This window comes from Tiliqua scincoides, chromosome 2 (genome assembly GCF_035046505.1).
Source record: "Tiliqua scincoides isolate rTilSci1 chromosome 2, rTilSci1.hap2, whole genome shotgun sequence".
In the NCBI taxonomy this organism is placed as follows: domain Eukaryota; kingdom Metazoa; phylum Chordata; class Lepidosauria; order Squamata; family Scincidae; genus Tiliqua; species Tiliqua scincoides.
The window spans coordinates 116,684,614-116,707,725 of NC_089822.1; the positions used below are offsets into that span (position 1 = coordinate 116,684,614).

A 23,112-nucleotide genomic window follows, 5' to 3' on the forward strand; every position below is an offset into this window, starting at 1 on the left:
TTTCTCAGGCCTGGAAAAAAGATCTGAAAACTGTAAGGCCCCAGTGAGATTGCCGAGAGGGTTCCCCCTTATTTTTAGCTAGATAATCATACTACAGAGGTACTTCTTGACATGAGGCATCTCATGGAATCACAGCAAGGGCCAAGTTTTAGAATAAGTACTCCTGGGTTCTGTTGCTGCACATTCCAGACATGGTAGTTAGCCCCAGTGTATGCAGACATAATTTTTCATTTCTACCTATGACAGCAGTTGGATAAATTTGCCTGCTTTCCCAAATAAAATAGAGAACAGGAGATGAGGGCGCCCGGAACAATGTCAGCTTGAAACACATAACTAAGAATTGAAAACAGGCAAGGTGTGGAGGAGGGAGCTGAAAATTACATGGAGGTTCAGAATGGAGAGAAGGCAAATCACAGTAGATTCCATCCCCAGGGGCCAAGGCTGTGGAATGCCAGGTATTCCTTCGCTTCACCTCTACAGGATTCATCTGCTTCTGTGTCTCCAATACTCCATACTTTATATACACACAGACACGCACAAACAGACAGACTCCATACCTTATTGCAGCCAGTGATCCTGCCATAATTTACATAGAGTACTCAAGTAATTGTCCCTGTGACTTCAAGGCAGTGCCAGAAAATCTTTTATCAGCCTATAGCATTCATTCCTTCCATGTTATTTCTGTTCCCATCCCATCTGCCCACAAAGCAGTGGCGTAGCTAAGCGGTTGCAGGGGGTAGCAGTTACACCAGGCATCAAGCTTTAGGGGGGGCAACATGCTGAGCTTGACACTAGTGACCAAAATTGTGAAAATCTTGGCATGTATGATTAATGCCATCATGTTATATATCATTGGAAAGGTAATTTAATGCAGAATGCAATGCAACAAACTGCACTGGAATATCTGCATTCTATCAAATGTTATCACAGATTAAACAGAAAATGAAAACACAACTGCCTTGTGGAACAAAAAGTGGATTTGCTTAACTCCAAACTGACCTATGAGACTGATTGTTCTGGGTGCCAATGAGATGTTATTATGATATAGCATGGAACCAATAACTTGTATTTATTTGCTTAATTAAATTTGATTTTGTAATGTAGGGGGGGGCTACAAAATCTTCTTTGACCCTAGGTAGCATATATGTGCCTTAGCTATGCCACTGACGGGGCTGTGGCAACACAGCAAGTGGGTGGTGAGCTGCTGGGGAGAGGAGGTGGGTTCCTCCCAATTTTCACTTTTTAAAAAGTCTGGCTGTGATGTCACTTCTGGTTGTGACATCACTTCCTGGGCAACATTTTAAACTTGCCACTGGGCTACACAATCATTAGCTACGCCACTGCCACAAAGTACCACACTCACAGCAGATTCCATACCTGAGGCTTCCTCCAGGATGGGGGAGAGGTTACAATTTCAAGAGGAGTTCCTTGGGGAATAGAAGAGCAAGGGTGAGGTCCCAGTTTAGCCCCATACAGACTGGGACTCCACAATGTGTCTGAGAGCATTTCTGTTTGTATGATTCATAACTTTAATTATAAAATTATGGACCACATGTACAAATCAGGTACACTGCCCCCAAACCCCACCCTTGAAAGTGGTGCTTGGAGACACACACCACTGAAAAAGTCAGTAGTTACTTGTAAAGTTGTCTGTAAATTGGATGGAAATTTTCTGAAACTCTTGCCATGGTTTTCTTACCTTTCAACTTAAAATCCTCAGGATAATGCCTTTTGCCTGAAATGTCTGTCCTTTTTAGCATAATTATAACTTGCTAATTTCATGAGGCAATCACTGATAGAGAAGTCCATGGTAGCCTACAAGACTTAGCAATGGATCCCTCTCCCAGGACAGGCCTCCATTTGATGGTGTTTGTCAACGAAGGCCCTCATCCAGACAGAACCTCAACTGACCATCAGCAAACCAGCAGTGATCACACTTCATCCCGTAGTCAAATGTGGAGCCTTATGATGCCTACAGAGTCATCAGGAGAGTGGGCCACCTGGAATGTGGAGAGCAACACACATTGCCCACTGCTGAAGTCACCTCTCTTAACTCAGTGCCCTCAACATAAGAGCAAGTTAAAAGAAAAGCATCTGGGATATCATCGTACAGAGCCAGTGTGGAGCTGCCATCTCATGTCCTCCTTTGTTCAACCCAATTCTGTTGCCCCAAACAGTGACCAAAGCAGGAGGACCATCCAGCTGCTTGGACTATAGGCTGCTTTTCCACTGGTCAGAGATAATATGTGCTTCGCTTGTTTGGATGTTTCTTCCATCCAGTTCACATAGGAGGTGATACTGGAGGACAGAACAACTGGCTGAGATCCCGGAAAGGGCGTATTTATCAAGCCAACCTGGCTCCAAGTCGTGTTTTTGGCTTCTAAGCGGCATAACAGGGCTGCACCCTCACCTACCTAGAAGAGGAAGAAGAGAATGAGGCAAGGCAACTGTTTTGGCCTATGTTAAGGGGTGCATATAGGTGGTTAATTGGAGACGGTGTGGAGAAGTACTCACAGCAGCAGTGGCAGCAGGTTTGTGGCCAGTTGTGTGCCTTACAAGGCAATACACATTGGGATTGACCCCTGGAAGCTCCTTTGCACATTCTGAGGCAGATAGCACCTTGACTTGGTATACACTGTGGTCAGTTTCAACTTCACCTGTCAAAAGATTGGTAAACCAGCAAGCTGCTTCTTGTTAACATTGAGACAATTAGGCCCCACTCACTTCCTACTTCCAGGAAACAAAACCTGCAGTCTTGCCTCCCATCTCCAAATGCCTTGATTCCACAGTGTATACATTGTATGGCATCATTTTATTCCAGATTCATTTCACTCAAAAATTATCAGTAAAGTCCAACTGCTTCCAATCATCTGATCACTAATCAAGATTAGAATGGCAGGCCTTTTTGTAAGACTTAAAGCGTGGCCTTTAGTCACCACTTTAGTTTATCTATTATAGATTAAGGATGGTTGTCTGCATAGTTTGTAAATGTGCCTTAATCTACACTTCAGACAGATACAATACCCAGGCCAGCACAAGTTTTTTTGCTACCTATAGAAATCAAGATACAACTTGGTACAGTGTAACAAGGGTCCCAAATGCACGCACAAAATGATATTTAAAGGAATAACTAATCTGCATAATGTGATCTTGTACCCCCTGAACCCAATTTGATAGCACACTACCCCTATCATCATCCCTTACCCAATCCTCTGGCATACCAGATTGCAGCAGTTGCAGTCCCATCACTTTGCAGCTATCCCAAGACTTCATCTGGGAGAAGGACATAGAAGACACATGCTGGTCAAAGCTGATGGGTTTCTGGAGGAGGAGCAGGGCCATGGTGTAGCCACCAGTGAGACTGTACTGTAAGACCCTTTCATGAGGGTAAATCGCAGCCACACGGATCCCCTGGACTTGGCCACTGGGGTGTGCCAGCCCCACAAACACAGCTGTGTTTGCTGGGTCCCTGCAAACATTAGAGAAGAGGTTGAAATAACTATATTCCTGGACAGATGCGAAGCAACAAAATACTGGGAATAGGCACGGTCTTGCTCTGAACAGGGTGTATAATAGTGGAAACACAGCAGATCCAGAGATGTTTACAGTTCTCCAGGATAACTACTTTATTCTTTTAAACTGCAGATTTGTTCACACAGGCATTAGCTATGATGAACTTGAGACTGATATGCATTGAAAAGGCAGGAAAGAAGAGGTCCCTCAATCAGGCCATTTTGAATCTTGTGCTATCTGAGTTCATCACCCCTGCTGAGGAGTGAGTGAGATGAAACCACCTTGCGGTTCCCTCCCCTTCCTGCCTGCCAACTGAACAACTCTCTCCAGCATCCTAGGCAGGCCAAATGGATGCCTCCTTTCCACTACCACTCTGTAATGAGATCTACCTCCTGACCATGCAGTAGGGAATAAGTTGGCTTAATGCAGAGGCCTCCAAACCCTGGCGCCAGATGTGGTCCGCGACAAGCCGCTATCCAGCCCGCAGCAAGCCTCTGGACCTCTGCATGTTTCTGACTCACTCAACCGAATGTGACTGGAGCTGTGCTGCAGTTTCACCTGGAGGGTGTTTTGAGGGCTAGGGAGGCCACATGCCTAACCTCAGAATGCCTTCTAAAGGCCTAAAAACATCACTTCCTGAAACCAGGTTTTTGGGCCATTTGAAGGCCTTTGGCTTTCTGAGGTTTTTGAATGTATTTATTTAAATTTTATATTTAAAATGTATTTATTTTTCCAGCCCTCAACACCATGCCAGATATGTGATGTGGCCCTCTGGCCTAAAAGTTTAGAGACCCCTGGATTAATGAATGAAATCCTATAAGAATGGAGAACAGGTACTTCTGCTTCTAAAGCAGTTCTGATCTCAATCTGCATGACTCAGAAAGGACAGGATAGGAAAATGGAAACATCATCATGTTAGGCCAGGCTTTCAAACTCAACATTTTTTCTACTGGGCCTGAGTTGTGCTGGGCCTTTGTCATTATGATGGAAATGGCTATGACCTAGGCCTGGAGCAGATGCGCGTCACTTACACCTCTTGAACACACTGCCCTGTGGTCAGCACCCAGTAGCGATCCAGGATTGAACCCACACAGCTCCGATTTCCACATGTGGCAATGAGGACTTGCCAAGGCAAAGAGAAGTGTGCTGAGATCTGTTTAATCAGGGCTGGAAAGGGAAAGAGGCTAGTCAGCGTGTGATGGGTGAGGCTAGAATCAACAGTGGGGCTTGCTCATTCTGCCCTGGGATAGGCACATATGGAATGCCACCCATATCAGAGATAGTCTGGAAGGTACCATACCATATTTGCTGTCCCAAGTGGCCTGGATGAATTAGGGGTCATAATAGACATGTAATTCCATGAGAAATACCAAGCTGTCACTCACTCTCTGGTTCCTGCAGCACTCTGAGATGCTTTGTAGGGTTCTGCCATTCCCAAGGCAACGTAAGATTGTCATGATGTCCTGCAGTCCTTGTGGTATTCTCCAGCCATGGCAGGTAGTGGGGCAGACTGTTGAAAACATAGGGGCGAGAGCAAGCTTCATCAAAACTGCTCAACACCCCAAGTTGAAGCCAGGCCCCACTCTGGGGGTCACGGCAGATCAGTGGGGAGCCTACATCACCCTGGATAGGAAAAAATAAGGGAATGTTAAAGAACATAAGAACAGCCCCACTGGATCAGGCCATAGGCCCATCTAGTCCAGCTTCCTGTATCACACAGCGGTCCACCAAATGCCCCAGGGAGCACACCAGATAACAAGAGACCTCATCCTGGTGCCCTCCCTTGCACCTGGCCTTCTGACATAGCCCATTTCTAAAATCAGGAGGTTGTGCATACACATCATGGCTTGTAACCCGTAATGGATTTTTCCTCCAGAAACTTGTCCAATCCCCTTTTAAAGGTGTCCAGGCCAGATGCCGTCACCACATCCTGTAGCAAGGAGTTCCACAGACCAACCACACGCTGCGTAAAGAAATATTTTCTCTTGTCTGTTCTAACTCTCCCAACACTCAATTTTAGTGGATGTCCCCTGGTTCTGGTGTTATGTGAGAGTGTAAAGAGCATCTCCCTATCCACTCTGTCCATAGGCATGAGAGCAGCACCATAACTATCACATTCAGCTACTTTCCAGCCTACTTTCAGTAAGATATGCAGTGAAACAAGCAAATTTGAAAAACCCATTTACCGGCTTTTGAGATGCCTATGACAGTTTTTTTAGAGTGAATGTTTGTGTTCTGGCCAGTGTTGTGTAATGGGAAGACCAAAAATGATATGCTTCTAGCTTGAGTGGCATAAAACCATTTGGAATGGGGGAGAAAGTTACATTCACATCAGTGCTGAGTCAAACAGAGGGAGGTTAAGGTGTTGCTTTGTTCCCAAACATCTCACCTTGCAGGCTCCTTTCTGGCCCCTCTGAGCCTTCATACAAAAGATGGCACTGGAATGCTGTTCTCTGAATGGATTGCAATTGCTGATGCTCAGGGTGTCTAGGGGATATCTCAGTAGTATGGTGAGGCCTCCTAGAGTAAGGAGAAAACATGGATTGGGAGAATGTTCCTGCTCCCGACATGAGGTTGCACAAACACATTCTGGCTTCTGGCCGATAATCACCAGTGGAACAAATGAAAAAAAAAGTCAAGGGCCTGACAAGGCAGCAGGACAAGGAAAGGGGGGAGGCTTGAGGAGGTGAGTTAATAAAGGGAATGGTCCAGAAATATTATTAAGAATGTTTATAAACCACTTTTCAACAAATAAGTTCATAAAGTGGTTTACAGTCAAAAATCAAATAATTAAATGGGTCCCTGTCCCCAAAGGGTTCACAATTTAGGGCAGTCATTTTCAACCACTGTTCCATGGCACACTGGTGTGCCGCGGATAATGTGCAGGTGTGCTGTGGGAGTTTGGGGAAAGATCATTTGTTAGTAGGCCCACTGGGGGATGCAAGCCCCTGCTGTCAGTGTGGTGTGCCTTGTCAGTTGTCAAAAAACTGATGGTGTGCCATGACCACTTTAGTGTCTTGTCAGTGTGACGCCACCCGAAATCATCTGGCCCATAGTTCCAAAAAGATATATCCACTTAGGCGGCAGTGATCCTAAAAAATAATTCACATTTGTAAATTCCATCTCTGAGGCTTACAGTGTAAGCAGACCAAGGACAGACACTTCTTTAGAATGTCATTCTCAGTCTGGGCATGTATCTCGAAGCCATGTGTATCTCTTTTTTCTTAGCTCTATGGCCGAATTAGGAGTTTCATGCTTGCATATTGAACACACTTGCAATCTTACTAGTGACAAACCTGATGTCTGGTCCCTATGCAGAAGAAGGGATCCTCTAGAAAGGCTGCAAATAAAACGTATTTCATCCAAATCCTGGCCCAGACACTCTTAACCACTGTTCCATGCTGGCTTGTCCATAAAATTACAGAGCTTGAAAAAAAACAATGCCATTAACCCAACCCGTCCTAAAGCCAGCCCCTCCTTATGCAATTCAGATCAGTGTATCACAATACTCATCCTGCTCAGAGAGTTAAATCCATCAGGTTCCTGGCACCACTCACCCTCCAGCACAGTCCAGCCTGGCAGCCAACAATCCTTGAAATCACCTATCATGTTTGCTTTGTTCAAGAGACACGTTGGTGCAATCAGGGGTCCCATGTCTAGCGGTTTCTCCAGTTGCAAAAGCCCCACATTATGAAGAACATTACTGGCCAGCCAGTGCGGGTGGGTCAGAGCTTGGCGGATCGGTATTGAATGCATTTCTTCTGAGACATCTGCCAGCCCAGCCTGAGCCAATGCCAAAGCCTCTGAATTCTTTCTAGAAAAGGGATACAGCAACATAAAGCAGGTGAGCAGCTTGGTTGCTTATTGCAGAGTTTCCACAGTCATGCCCCATATGGCAGAAACTGCCCCCAGCATAAATTAATGTTGTTGGTGGGTGGTTGTTAATATTGTAGCATTTTTCATTGTGACTCAAAAAGGCAACTTAAATTCCCCAAGGCAGCTTAGACAAAAAGCAATCAAATAAAATGTGTTTCTTGCCCTTTGCGGTTGCTCAACCCTGCTCAACATTCAAACAAATAGATTAACAAACATGCCAAATTTTCACTGCTCTTTCTGTTTCCTCAAAACTCTTGATACCCAGGTCAGAAGTTTTGTCCTGGATTAAAACTGGAGATGCATGCCACTGCACACTCCAAAAGATATCATGTATACTGCATGTGCATGTATGTCGCTGATATGCAACAAACCTCTTTGCTGTTTCAGGGTAACCCAGTTAATATTGCTTCAGAGTCTGTGCTGGCAAAATGGCTGGTGCCAGATTTGAGAAGCCCCACTGAGCAAGCTGGGTCTTTACTAGGGGTAAGGGACAGCACAGGATCTCACAGTAGGCATTTGGTGCCACCATTCCCATGCTGGGTAGGATTAGGCTATAAGTTTCGTATTCATGCACAGAGATCTTAGGTGTGCATTCTGCCAGGTCTGCTACTGGAACCAGCTGCTGTTTGTGGTAGTCACACACACCCTTCAGTCAATCCAGAGACCAAGATTCCTGGGATAATGTAAGTAGCTACCAATATGGACAACATGGATTTCTAGCTAGATGCATGTATGGAATTCATTTTTTTTTTTCTCATTTCACTGCAAACCAGCCTGCAAAACTTCCTCAGTTTAGTAATGCTTTGGGGTTTTCTGTACTTTCCTCTTGAGTAGCTTCTCAGCTTCCTCTGCTGGATATTATTATTTACTGCATCCAACAGCACAATCTTGGGTATGTCTGCTTAGAATTAAGTCCCATTGAGTTCAATGGGACTTACTCCCAGGTGAGTATAGGATTATATCCTCATTTGGTCAAGCTTTTTCTTTGTTTCCATCCAGTTGATTTCAAACCTTTTCTGTTAACTGCTTGTTGTACTTTTGTCTACCCTAGTGGTTCTTAAACTTTTTAGCACTGGGACCCACGTTTTAGAATGACAATCTGTTGGGACCCACAGGAAGTGATGTCATGGCTGGAAGTGATGTCATCAAGCAGGATGATGATTTATCATCCCCATATGGCTAAAATAAAATAAATTAAGTAAATTAAAAGTTTATAATGCCTATTAGTCTAAAAAAATTGAAATAAAGAACCCTCCCAAGCTGTTGATCTCTTTAAAAAAATTCCCCAAACATCCCAAAGGCTGCAATCCTGTCCACACTTAAATAGGAATAAGCCCCATTGACTATCATTGTGAAAAGCATATACATAGTAGCTTAACAAATACAGACCTGTAATTTTCCCAGATGAAGTCACATACCATGGTATAATGAAGTCTAATATAATAAAAATAAAATACGCATTGAAATGAACGGGGACCCACCTGAAATTGGTTTGCAACCCACCTAGTGGGTCCCGACCCACAGTCTGGAAAACACTGCTCTATCCCATTTGGTTTAATTCCTTTTTCATTTGAGTTTTTAATAAATCGGGTATATTTGGACCCCTTGCCTGTCTAGTCTATGTTTACGGGTATTCAGTGAGTTGTCACATCTGATTGCTGATAGACACTACTGCAATTTTATTGTAAACAAGAATTGACGGGGCTCTGCTCTCCTGGGAGGGAATTTTCCTTAATTCCCCTCTCCCAACCCAGGAAAAAGGGAAAACAGGAAGGGGTACATGAGTACTAACTGTTAGGTACTACTACTCTCCTCAATCAGCCAGACGCCTCTGGTTTCCCTCCCTGACACATGGGATGAGATACTATTGGCAAAGAAACCCCAAAAGGATGTATAGGATGCAAAAGAACTGATCAATTGTACAGTTAGAAAAACTGGATGATGTAGAAATAGACAAGTTCCCACTCTTTCTGCCTGCACATGCAGACATCTCTTTTGGTTTATTAGCCATGTTTCTTAGAAAGCATGTTTCTAAGCTATCCTACAGTCACAAGGGCTAGAAACATACAACATAATATATAAAACTCAGACACCTGTATGAGCATGTCCAACTGCTTTTGCACATACAAAGGAGCATCTGCAATTTTCTTTTACAAAAGCAGTTCCTCATGTTTCATTTGATGTTGCTTTGAAAAGTCCCCTTGACTTATGGAAGCAGCCTTTCAGGGACTGCAATAGGAAAGGTAGCCTCAGAAGTTCCAGTTTGCCACACAAACCTCTGAAACACAGCTGTATTTTTTCAAAAACCAAAACCAAAGTACTTAGGATTCTGAAACCATGCCCACTTGAAGCTCAGAAAGCAGATTCCAGGTAGATCCTATTTTCAGTAGACCACGTGCTATTGGGAGGAAGCAAAACACCCACCATGGACTTGTTAGGTATTGCAAAACAGAGGCACTCACATAAGGTTGGCACAATTGGCTGTGGTTAAAATCCACCTGGGATTGAGAATGGAGCCAGCACAGATATGTCGGATGGACAACTTGAGAGAGACGATCCAGGGAAACTCACCCACCTCAGCCTCAGAGCAACTTGGGCATTTGGGCACAAATCCAGGCCGCAGACCACATCCTGAAGAGAAAGACTAAAATATTAGAAAGGTATTTGCCTGCCTTCAAGCCTCAGATTCTCTGACATATTTGAAGTGAGATTATCTTGTAGGCTATTCCTCTTCAGAGTAGTGGCCGGGAGTGGGGAGAGAAAGAATTGGTAACACATGTATAGTTTCTCAGATGTCCCCATATTGTAGGAGAGGAAGGACTGTAGAGGTTATCAGCTACATCACCACTGCTGTACTCACCAACTCTGTGATCCATCAGAATTGCCATCTTGTTAAGTCTATAGGTATGGGAGTTGCTGTTCCATGCCAGTCCCATCTCACACTGTTCCATTGTCACCCACACAGGAGATTCCAAACTGGAAGTTCTGTGAATGGCTGTAGTGAGTGGGGGAGGTAACATTATGGAAAGATCAGGAAATACGGCTATGTCACGTTTGCTCTTATGGTACTGTGGTCCAACTGCAATGAGAGTAACAGATGCACCTTGATTGATATCAGCTGAGGGTTGAGGTGATGGGAGCTCTGATTGGCTTGTAGTAGTAGTAGGTATTATTATTACATGATGTGATTGTCTGGCGATTTGTGCAGGTGGGGGTGAGATTGTGGGGGTTAGAGATGATTGTAGTTTAGGTGTGGAGGATACTACAGATAGCGCTTGGCTGGCTGTTTCAGGAATAATTACTACATGCACAGGTTTTGTGGTTTGAGACAGGGACTGTGTTGTGAAAGTTACAGGTACAGGTAGTTCGACTGGTGGGAATGCCGCAAAGATTATTTGATGGTCTTGTGGGGAAGGCTGACTCATTTTTGATGGATTTACAAGTGTGGGGTGCCCTTCAGATACAGGTGATTTTGTGGCTTCTGTTGATGTGTATTTTGTGGTCTTGGTTAATTCTAAAGGTGGCGGCTGGGTTTTTACAAATTCTCTCAATGGCTGTTTTGCATCTGGAAGTATTACAGGTACTTGTAGGGATTTGTGGAGTGAATGGGTAGTAGCTGTGTGTTCTGCTAAAGGTTTTCGCTTCAACGTTCGATGGGTAGAAGCTGTGAGCTTTGTTAAAGGTTTTTGCTTCGATGTTTGGAGTGCTTCTCGTTTTGAGAATGTTGCAGGCTGCCTAGTTGTTGAAGATACTCCTTCTTTTGTAGATACGATATGTAACGGTGGGGTTGTTGTTGTTGTTGAAGACTGTTTTGTTCGTGGAGAAGATGATTTACCACTAGCAGTCTTGGTATGTTGTGGTTGGAAATGATTCACCACCGCTCCTTCTTTCCACAACCACTGGTGATGGGGTACAACCTGGGTAGCCAATACAGGAGCTGTGCAGTCCTGCAAGCTCTGGCTCACGATGCCCACCAACTCCCATTGCTCTCTGGCTGGATCACGGCAGATCACAGGACTGCCAATAGGCACCTGAAGCAAGAGAGGGCATGAGGATTAAATAGGAACTGAAACGACAGAGACCAAATCAAAACATTTTGTTGATGCTAAAGCAGTTAGGAATGTTGTGTCTTGGGAAGCATATAAATAGCTCATATTTCTACAAGGATATTCTGCTATAATTGGATGAAGGAGCTCAGCAATGGGTACTATAGTGATATGCATATGTTTAAATTGGTGCTTTTTGACTGAAGAGCTTGTGCCTGTCTTTCTTCATATGATGTTACATTAGAAGCTGGGCTCCTAAAGAAAAGCCATTTTCCCCACAAACAACGGCGAAAGGAACACCCCAGCAGGGAAGCTGCTGTGATAACAATCCATAGAGGTGGTGGGAGATTCTCCCACTGTAGCAGATTCTTTAGAGGAGACTTGCTTTTGAAAAGGACCCCCATTTTAATCTTGGCTGCTGGCTGGGGAAACAGAAGCAAGGTTGGTTACACACCAAGAGTACTCTACTTGCTGCTTGAAATACTGTAGTCATGTATTCTGAGTCATGTATGCAGTCTGAGGCTGCAATCCTAACCACACTTTCCTGAGAGCAAGCCCCATTGAACAAAATAGGACTTACTTCTGAGTAGACCTGGTTAGGCTTGTGCCCTTAATGCCATAGCAAGCATAAGTGGGGTTTTCCTATGAGAGTTTCAGGGAGTTCATGGCTCTGATTAGAAGAAATATTGCAGGGGAGATGCTGGACAGTGGTGTCTTGAGAAACAGAGTTAGTACTTTTTCTGTCATTTCTGACCCTGAAACCATTCACACTGATTACCATGCAGTCGCTGTGCTTCAGCACCTTTCTTTCAACACACAAGTTCCATTGTACTGTTGCGTCTGGCCAGATTGTGGCACATGCTGATGTCACCAAAATGTGCACCATAATCCTATTCAGCAACCATTTCTTGGGCCCTGTGAAAAAGGAAAGAGGTCCCTCAGTTACAAAGCTTTGTTAACCTAAGTCAGTGGTTCCCAAACTGTAAACGGTGGCTCCTCAGGGAGCTGCAGAAACCAGCCTGGGGAGTTGCAGAATTCTTATGAAAAACCTGCCACCACATAGTATAGGATTGTAGCCCTAATGGGGAGCCACAGCCAACGGCCCAGTTGGTCAAGGGAGCTGCCAGTCCAAAATGTTTGGGACCACGTTGGCCCAAATCCTAACCAACTTTCCAGCACTGGCATAACTGTGCAATGGGACAGGTGCTGCAACCTGCAGTTGGGTGGCACTCACAGAGGCCTCCTCAAAGTAAGGGAATGTTTGTTCCCTTACCTCAGAGCTGTATTGCCATTTTGTCGGTGCTGGAAAGTGGGTTAGGACTGCGCCCTTAAGTGTTTAAAATCCAAATTCTCAAACTTCGCTCTAGATCAGAGGTGGGCAAACTTTCAATTTTAGGGATCCTGGACCTTTAACAATTGTATAGAAGAGGGAATTTCATCAGGTGCAGCTTGTCATCTCACAGATGACAAGCTACACCTGCCAAAATTCTCTCTCCTACACAACTGTTTAAGGTCCAGGATCCCTAAAGTTGAAAGTTTGCCAACACCTGCTCTAGATTTTCAGAGGAATTTTCAGTGCTTACATCAGGCACTGACCATATGTTTCAGGTATTTCCATAGGCCAGAGGTTTTCAGACTGGGGCATCCGGTTTTGTGGAGGCAGAGTGCGATTGCTCACTTTCAATGCTGCTGACCTGGGGAGCCCTGCAGGGGCTCGTACAGGGCTCCCCACACCCCTAGGATGCCGCTGCAGGGATTACTGAGTGCATCCCAGTCCCTGCAGCCCCCCTGAGTGGCGCGATCCTGGGGATTGCGTTGCTGCCTTAACCCCACCCCCGTTGTCTCCCCCCACCCCCGCAAGGACTTACTGCAGATTTCAAACTCTGGGAGAGTTTGAAAACCACAGCCATAGGCATAAGAGCTATAAACAATTTATTTTTAAAAATTAATCTAATCTTGGGCAGGAGGTCTGGTCTAGAGGGTAGAGCCTCCAGTTGCCTGAAGATTAACATCCACAAGGTCGCCAGTTCGAGGCCACCGGCACCGTGCGACCTTGAAGCAGCTGACAAGCTGCAGCTGAGCTGTTCCATCTGCTCGGAGCGTGGGAGGATGGAGGCCAGAATGTGAAACCAGATCGGAGTGTAACACTTTGAATGTAGTGGTTCTTGAAAGAAAGAACCTTCTTTCAATTTGTAAAAATCCCTGCGTGGATTTAATAAGCCTGCCTATGTAAACCGCCTTGAATAAAGTCTTGAATAAAGACCAAGAAAGGCGGTATATAAATACTGTATATTATATATTATTATCTTGCGTAATCTTTCTGACTGCCAATATAATATTTCTGAGTATATTATTTAAAAATTTAAAAAAAATAATTTAGACAGTTCTGCAAATCAATTGATGGCAATGAATCAGGATATTGGTATTTGGAACTGTGTGCCAAATACCATTTTTCTCTTAAATGTTTCAGGCGACATCTGGCCATACCTACAGTCAGATATGTTTCAATAACTTATGTATATTGATGGCCTCTTTCCAAACCCAGCACCTCTTTTACCAATAGTGTAATCTTTAGAATCCTGTTGGAGGATCCCCAAACTCACTATTTTGGCTTCGTTCAAAAATATTGCAATGCACCAGTACATCAGGAGATTCTTGACGGTGAGGAACACAAACTGGCCACACATCTTCCCTTCTCAAATCAATTGGCTGGGCAAGCAGAACAAGTCCAAGGTCACTGTTGGGCGCCGCATCCCAGGAACTGAAGCCCCGATGTGACACAGTTTGGCTTACTGTGATGGTAGAAAAACGTCCATGAATTCCAATTAGCTCCACATGACTTGGCTTCCTGTCAGTGAAAGATTGGCAGCTCATTATTAACACAATCAAGACAACCAACTGTGTTGACCTGAACTGGGCTTTATTACAGTTGCTAAAAAGCATAAGCACCACATTCCATTGCAGAATCAACTACTCAAACATATGAGCTTACACTCCATCACGATACAAAACATTTCAGTTTTTCACATTACTCACATCAATAGGAAGCAGCTAGCTGCTGTCAAGACCCACCAGTTGCTCAAGATAACTCCTTGGCATATCTTGCCATTACCAAATACTTTCACTAGCCATGGTGCTACCAGGTTTTCATTTTGTTCTGGGACCTGTATGTGGGCTTCCTTCCAATTGGATGAGTGGAGTGGAACACGACAGACTGTGGGAGAAGAGAAGGAATATTGTAGGAGTCTCCATCCCAAGCATCCCATCTGTGGTGCAATGCAAAATATGCTCCAATGTTGGGAGAGTTTGAGCATTCAGCTAACAAGAATCATGATTGATGAAGGACCCTTCAGTGTCACTCCATGCTCTAGGGCTGTTTTTGAGTGAGCAGAAACCTCTACCTACCCTCATCTCAATCTCTACCTTATCTACATATAAGTCAAAACAAGCTAACTCCAAAAGTAATTTTTTAAAATGCAGGTTTGATTTTAATAGTTTATTGCTATGGACTAGTCTCCTACACCCCATCCTCCCATTCAGTTATGTCACTTCATCCCAAATAACATTAAACAGCACAGGTCTCACTACTAGCCCTCCCTTTTCCACAGAACTGGGAAACACAAGTATCCTGACACCTGGCCGTTGCTGCTTACGGCTGGAGAAGGAAGACAAAAGCAGCTGGAAGAAGGTGCAAAGGCAAAGAAGAAACTTCATCCTTCCTCTCTGTGACAGGGAGGCCGAGGAATCATAAAGAGGCATAATAGGAAAGGTGAAAAGCAACAGAATTAGTCACAGGTCCAACTGGGACAAGGAAACAAGAGACAGCTGAGTGGTCCGAAGTGGAATCTTTGAGCTCACAAAAGACTTGTCAGTGACCTCAGTTCCATAGAGCTCTGACAATTAGCTTGAAACCTAACATGCAAGAACTCCAGACTACTTTCAGTCAGTGCTCATTGGTCACTCTTCTGATGATGCTCAGTTGTTCTATGCTGCAGCTGCTTGCATGCAATTCTATTTCGAAGATGATTGTATTCACAGTGGATGTGTATGGAATGCAGTAGAATCATAGTATACGTTTGACAACATTGCAATATTCTGATCTTAGGAAAGCTAATTATGTTTTGTGGTGCTGCAATGCCCTGGAATAATGGGCAGTTGTTTAAAATAAGGGGCTTCTGGCAACCTACTCGTGCAAATACTGCATGGTATTAATTTATCAAGTTGGTAATGTGTCAACTGATGGAGCTGCTCCAAATATCATTCATGATGCCTAGTGAGGGCCAGAAGTGATGTCATTAAACAGGTCAGCAGAAATAAGCACTCTGTTCTTGTGTCGGAACCATTAGCTGCAAATGACAGAAGAGAAGATGCACAAATCTTGATCATATTTCAAGACATGGGAGAGCCCAATTATCATGCAGGCCACCTTCCAGTGGTGAGACTTCACCATTGCTCAGCAGCTGAGAGCCCGAGGGCCAGATAAAAAGCTTCTCCGGGCCGCATCCAGTCCCCAGGCCTTACGTTTGACACCCCTGAACTAAGATGTGGTGCCAAAGGCTTCAAGCAAAAGGTGAAGGAATTGGAAGGAAGGAAGGGAGAGTAATTTGAGACAGCAGGAAGCCTTTGAATAGTTAAAGGTGGAGACTTACAGCTCCACCTTGCAGATAAACCAGTGCACAGTATGTTCAAGGACCCCCAGCACAACTCCAGCAGCAGAGAGGCCAAAAGAGGCTGGGGTGTGATGTGGGATGAGACTGGAGTGTAACATGTGGGAAGGACAAATCAACATACACCTTATTCTCAGTGGCATCACTAGGGTTTGCATCACCCAGTACAGAAGGCAAGTGCATCGTCCCATGATGGATCTCCTCCATCATCACTCCTGCAGTGGGTGGGGCAACAACCCAGGCAGTGGGTGTGGTGATACACTATCACCCCCCTGCTGGTTATTTTTGGTCATACCCTTTGATAGAATAGAGATATTTCAAAATGGTTTGTTTCATTGCATTCTGTTGTAAATTACACATCAAATGGTATATAACAGGGGTCTCCAAATGTTTTGGCCAGAGGGCCGCATCAAATATCTGGCATGGTGTTGAGGGCCAGAAAAAAATTTAAATATAAAACTTAAATAAATAAATTGGGGATGGAACTTAGATGAGTGAATACATGAATGAATGGGTTTATTCATTCAACCTCTCTGGCCCTCAGAATGCCCTCCAGACGCAACCAGAACACAGCTCTGGTTGTGTTCGGTTGAATGGGCCAGAGGCTTTCAGGGGACAAGAGGCTGGCCACAGGCCAAATAGAGGCTCGCCATGAGCCACATCTGGCCCCAGGGCTGGGATTTGGAGACCCCTGGTATACAACATGATGGTATTATTCCTACATACTGCGATTTTGGTCACTAGTAGTGACACCACCCCCTCAAGGGTATCACCTTACTAATTAATACCTTATTGGTTCCATACTGTGTTATAATAATAACTCATTGGCTCTTCAGTCTCATTGGTCCGTTTTGAATTAAGGAAATGTACTGTTTAGTTATATAAGATAGTTGCATTTTTGTTTTCTGTTTTTTGGCCATAACTTTTAATAGAATAGAGATATTTCACTTTGGTTTTTTTCATTGCATTCTGCTGCAAATTACACATCAAATGGTCTATAACATGATGGTGGTATTCCTACAAAACACAATTTTAGCAATTTTGGTCACTAGCAGTGTCACCCCCTCTTGTGTGTCACCCAGTGTGGGCCACCCCCCCTGCTTATTCTAACCCCCTTTCAGACTACAAATATGCCTCCAACACTGGAAAAATGCTATGCCAACTACTGTACTGGCATAGGTAGAAGTAAACTATAGGAAAAAATGGGGAAGGGGGAAAAATAACATCTCCCACTATTCCCCAATCTGCCCACTTTCTATGATGAAGCATAGGATATAGCACAACCAATCACAGTATACCAACCCCCATATATAAGACCCTGCCCAGGAGACTAAAGCTCAGATGGCATAGCACAGGGGTGACCAAACTTGCTTCACATAACAGCCACATACAATAAACTTCAGATGTTTGAAAGCCACAATATTTAAGAAGCATTTAAATTCTTAAATATATTTAGTCATCATAAGCATTAAACTTACGTTTTGCTTCACTGGACTCTCATATATACCTGGTAAATAATTATACAGCTTGAAAGCATCTTAGTTATCTTTTGTATTAACTGTGATGCAAAAAGGAGCTCAGCCAATATATTTTTGATAGCCACACATTATATGTCAGAGAGCAGTACATGGCTTGTGACATGATCCATGGTTTGGCCACCCCTGGCATAGACCTGCTGTGTCTCTCTGGTCTCTCAAAGAAGAACTTTGGTGATGAGAACCATGGTGAAAGGGTACTTGACATACAAATGGAGTACTTTACACAACTTCTTGTCCCTCATAACATGTTTGGCAAGATATTTGTTTAATGCTTGTCTTTTCAGAATTCTTATTGCACGTACTCTGCCCCAGGAGGGCTACATGCACAAACACCAAACTGGAATCTCTGTCTCACTAACTCATCAAGGGAAACAACGGCAATGCATCTCACACAGACAAGCAAAGGGAACCCTACGCCACCATACATTGATACTGCATCTCTGTCTCATGTATCTTCCCCTCTCCCCGGACCTTTCAGGATTATCAGTGTGCCTTTCCTATCCACTGTGTTGCTTAATTATCCTTTTCTTTTGCAATAGCTAAGAGCACTGAGTGTCTGCTCCCTTTTGGTGAATGGCAGTGACTTCACCCATTCTTATTGCTGGCCAAACACTCATCTGAATCTCTCTTACGTTTCACTGCCATAGAGGGCTGAACACTTGCCCTCTGTAAAGTTCCACAGCGAAGAGGAGACTGGGTGTAGGGATTCCTAGCTACATTTGCTCGTTTGTTGCTAAAGCCACAATAACTCCTGTAGAGCATGGGTTGCTGTGGCATCATGTTGTGTGTGTGTCGGGGGGGGGTTCTTTGGGCAGCTCCCCATGGTTGGTGGTGGTGCCTGTTGCTGTGTTACTCATTTATAATTGTTGGTGGAGACTGCCCCCCCATGGTGGCTGCCTGTTGGCCCTGTGCCTGCCCCTACCCCCTGCTCAGTTGACTCTAGCGGTGCTTCTCTGGCTGTTGGCATTGGATGTGAACGTCATGGAAATAATGAACCAATGCTGCATCAACATCAGGATGCTGCTCGATGGATGGTGGGCTATGTTGGGGTTTCCATGGATGCTTTTGACATTACTGGGAAGGACTGTGCCAGCATTACTAGGAGAGATGTGCTGGTGTGGCATCGCCTGGGCAGATCTCACATGGTGTCACTATGCCCTTGGTGGGGGATATCTAAACAATTGATTGAGCCATTGCAAAATAAATAAAGCTCATATCTTGTGCTAGGATCTTCAGACTTACCGTGTAAATTGCTTGGGGGGTCTCTATAGGTCAAAAAAGCAGGAAATAAATTCAAATGTAAATTAAAGGTTGTAATTCAGGCAACAGATGAAATTCACATTTTACCAGCTTTTAAATATATACAGCCTTTAGCCTACTGTGCACAATGTTTTGTTGTAATTGTTTAGGGTTGCCAATTGCAAAATGTACAGGTATTACCAAGTGATGTTTATACTGTGAAAAGCTTCTTACTAATTTCTGTATATCAAACTGAGGTTCAAAGGCACAAGAACTGACCAGGGTAGTATTTCTGGTCAGGTGGTAATCTTCATGTTGTTGTTCTCTGTGGTGGCTTATACATTGCTTTGATCACAATTAAGAAATTTTCAGTCAACTATAAACAATAAAAATAGAAAAACACATGCGTAATTTGCTCTTCAATTCCCACCTACAGGTTTTATTTTCTGCTTCTCTTGGTTCTTCCAAGCTTCTGGGATGCATCCTGATCACTGTTTTTCAGTCAGTGGTACAAATACCAGTATTGGTATTTCATAGTACTATAGCTGGTACTTGCCCCCACTGCCACAGAGACCACATGACACTGCTCTGCCTTGCCTAATCCTGCTGAAAGTGGAGATGGCTGGAGGGGTAGTTCTAAAGAGGCAGAACAAGGAAGAATGGAAGATGCAAAATTAGGAGTCAATGGCAAGTGAAGAAACCTGACCCTCACTGCAGTCTGATCTTGGAAGCTAAGCAGGGTCAGGCCTGGTTAGTACTTGGATGGGAGACTGCCTGGGAATACTGGGTGCTGTAGGCTTATACCATAGTCTTTCGAGACTGAAGGTTGCCAACCACCAACCACTGCAGAGACAACAGTAGGGTTATGTCACACAACAGCTACGCACACTACCTGTCTCTGGTAGCGGTGGTACTTGCAAACATAGTTCTTGTTTAAAAAACAAGGACAACCTTGAGCTGGTATGATTTTGTATGATGCTGCCGCTCGTGCAGACCCAGCATCACCAATCCACAGGATTAAAGCCAGAATGTTGTTCAGATGCAAGCCTTTGACGTACAGGAGGTGGGGGAGAAGAGGGAAATGGCATTATTGAGCTTTCTGCACCAGCACAGTAACTTTTGAATTTTGAACAAGGCTGTTCACTTTTAAGTGAAACAAGGCCATGTTTCACTTAAAACCTTCACCACATGAAAAAAATATGTGATGAAGTCATCATGTGCAGGCTTACTATGTCAAAAATTCAAGAGTTAGTTGTGGGGCCAAAGGCACATTAAACACCCCAACCATGAAGTATTTATTATTAGCTTATTTCAGTTATTTAATCCACGCCTTTCCAAGGACTAGAGGTGAGTTCCAGGAACAGCAGCCTGAAGAAAAGGCACCAAACAGCTGGGAGTGTTTAGATCAGTGATCTTCAATCACTATGCCATGGTGTGCCATGAATGGTCTGCAGGTGTGCCACGGGAGTTTGGGGGAGGGTCATATATTAGCCAGGTCATCAGGAGATGAGAGGCCCCTGCCAGCAGTGTGGTGTGCCTTGTCAATTGTCAACAAAACAGGTGTGCCTTGATCATTTTAGTGCCTGCTCAGTGTGCCATGAGATGAAAAAGACTGAAAATTACTGGTTTAGAGTTTCCCTTCAGGGCAAATTCCAGTGCTGGTTTTCTGACCCAAATATTTTGGAGGTTTCAGAACAGAAACCACTGGGGAGTCCTTTGTTACACCACCTCTGAGAAAGGTGCTTGTGTAATGTGTCCATGTGAAATCAGTTACAGGGAGGGAAGTGAAGCTACTCTTTCCATCACACTAACTTCATGCAAGACACTGAAGCCCATTTACATTTTGAAAACCCCAGCAGCAGGTTTGAAAGCTTCAAATGGCACTGCAATGGGGGGGGGGCTTAAAGTGCCTCTTAATATGTAGTCCATGCCTCAGGATGCCTCCCAAACCTGAAATTGCCACTCGCAATATGGCTCCTATAGCATAAGACCACCGACTAAAGAAAATATGCACCAGACGTTTCCCCTGTCATCCAGTCATTGGATTACCATCTTGCCCCTTCCAAGATGGCGTCATAGCCATGAAACTGTTCCCTACTTACTCCCCACTTCGCTACACCCAAGATGGCAGCATACAGACACTCACACTTTTCGCTCCCCCTGCATGGGTCAAGAAGAACCTCGTATTTAGGCAGAGGCAATGGAAAATGTGGGGATAAGAGCTGTTGGGGACAGAACTGTACATGGTCCTAGGGGAGATCCAGTGCTTGTGTTGGGGGGAGCCATGAGCACTACCTTGACTCCAGAGCCCAGGTCAACCAGGTGGGTAGACCTGGGCTCCTGATTGAGCTTATGGCCTTCATGGCTGTTTGCTGGGCAGACAGTTCTGGGCTTCTGTCTGGATTTGGACAGATTACCCCTGCTAACTGGGTAAGAGGCACTTTTTCAAGTAGGTGCTCCTCTTATTTAGCAGGGGGAGAGTAACTGGCCTTCCTCACCCCAGCAGTGTCTTTTCTAGTGGCTGTCTGCTGGTGTTCTTTTGCATATTTTTAGATTGTGAGCCCTTTTGGGACAGGGAGCCATTTAGTTATTTGATTTTTCTCTGTAAACCGCTTTGTGAACTTTTGTTGAAAAGTGGTATATAAATACTGTTAATAATAATACCTGCACAGGTATACTACTACTACTACTACTACTACTACTACCACCACCTGCACAGTAGACCTGGGCTCCTGATTGAACTCAGCGCCATTGCATTGGCCACCAATGCCCCACGCAGTGGGTGCTCCCCTGGCCCCCACTTTCCCGTGTACCCATGGCCCGCCGCTGGATCGCCCATGCACAGACCTTGATCTGATCTAGCAAGGCAATACCTCTCAAGGCAGAGAAAAAGCCTGGTAAAAGGATCAAAGGCCCCCTACATCCTAAACCAGCATTTTCAGATATGGCTCCTTTAAAGTCTGAGTTTTTTTTTAGTCTTCAAACAGCAGCTAAACACTTAGAGAGCAGGAAGAGAAGGTGGCAAGAACAGAAGTGGGGAAAAACGGAGGGCTGTCATTCCAATTCCAATATTCTTGGAATTCCATCAACAAAAGAATTGCATTCCTAAGCTGCTTAAGTCTCACGAGTTTCCCCTTCCAACTCAGTCTGCCTCCACACTCACTGTGGGGCATAACTGAAAGAGCAACTTGAACACTAGAGCAGGCTGAGAGAAATTATTTGAGGGTACACTTCTTCAGAGACTTTCAAAGGCTAGAGAGAGGATGGGGGGCAGTGGCTGTCACAAGGTGGAAATCACTGCTGCTTGCTGCTCCCACCCCATGTCACTTGGAAACAACTTATCAAACTCAGTTGAAAAGCAGAGTGCAAACAAAGTAAATAAAATAGCCTGTGTGTGATGGACTTTGGAGGATGCGACACCTAACAATATTATGCACCAGACTGAGACCCAAATAAAGGGCTGCGCTGACTCTTCTCTCCACTTGTATCCTTAAAAGGTTGACAGCAGCTCGGAGGTGAAGGAAAAAATTGCATCCATAGCACTGCAAATGTTTCCACAGAAGTTAACTGTAGGCAAGGAGCAAATGACCAAGGTTGGTTTAAGCACTCCAAAGGCCCATCTAGCAACTAAATTTTCCAAGATTTCTAACTGTAAACTAGCTATCTAGTGTGTCCCACACTTCATCCTGTGTCTAATCATCTCTTGTTCTGATTACTTTTTGGAGAGATTGCACCACAAAGAAGCCAAACCATTAGCCTAAGTCAGGGATGTCAAACATAAGGCCAGCTGTGGCCCCCAGAAGCTCTTTAACCACAGCCCCTGTTCCCACCCACAGCCCTCTCCCACAGTTCCCTTTCAGCTGCACTACTTCTAGCAAGGCATCACTTCACAGAGCACCACTGAACTGCAAAATGTTGTGGCAGAAACAGTTCTGCTGAAAGGGTGGCCTACATGATAATTGGGCTCTACTATCTTGAAAATATGATCAGAATTTGAATATTCTCTCATTTACAGCAAAAGAAGTTCCTAGGTGAGAACAAAGTGCTTATTTCTGGCCATCAGTTACTTAATGACATCACTTCCTGCTTAATGTCACTCTCACCACACAATATGAATGCTGTTCAGCCCACTGTATGAATTACACTTGATCCCTCTTGCCTAAGTGAACTGAGCAGAATATGTGCATCTCATCTCTGATATACCATCACATCTGTATCTCACTCCTCCTTGAA

At 44.4% G+C, this 23,112-nt stretch overlaps 1 protein-coding gene across 1 annotated transcript; it reads right to left on the minus strand.

Annotated features, from left to right (window-relative positions):
- Positions 1-2,150: 2,150 nt before the first annotated feature.
- Positions 2,151-16,285, minus strand: LOC136638673 (serine protease 53-like). The gene is made up of 14 exons (XM_066612707.1): positions 16,264-16,285; positions 14,472-14,649; positions 14,039-14,283; positions 12,307-12,350; positions 11,225-11,420; positions 10,250-10,384; positions 9,852-10,020; positions 7,071-7,327; positions 5,903-6,033; positions 4,899-5,136; positions 4,545-4,680; positions 3,222-3,469; positions 2,521-2,657; positions 2,151-2,414 (listed from the first exon to the last, which is right to left on the minus strand). Exons 1-14 carry the CDS (start codon positions 16,283-16,285, stop codon positions 2,151-2,153), a joined length of 2,400 nt encoding a protein of 799 aa, XP_066468804.1.
- Between the last annotated feature and the right edge of the window lie 6,827 nt (positions 16,286-23,112).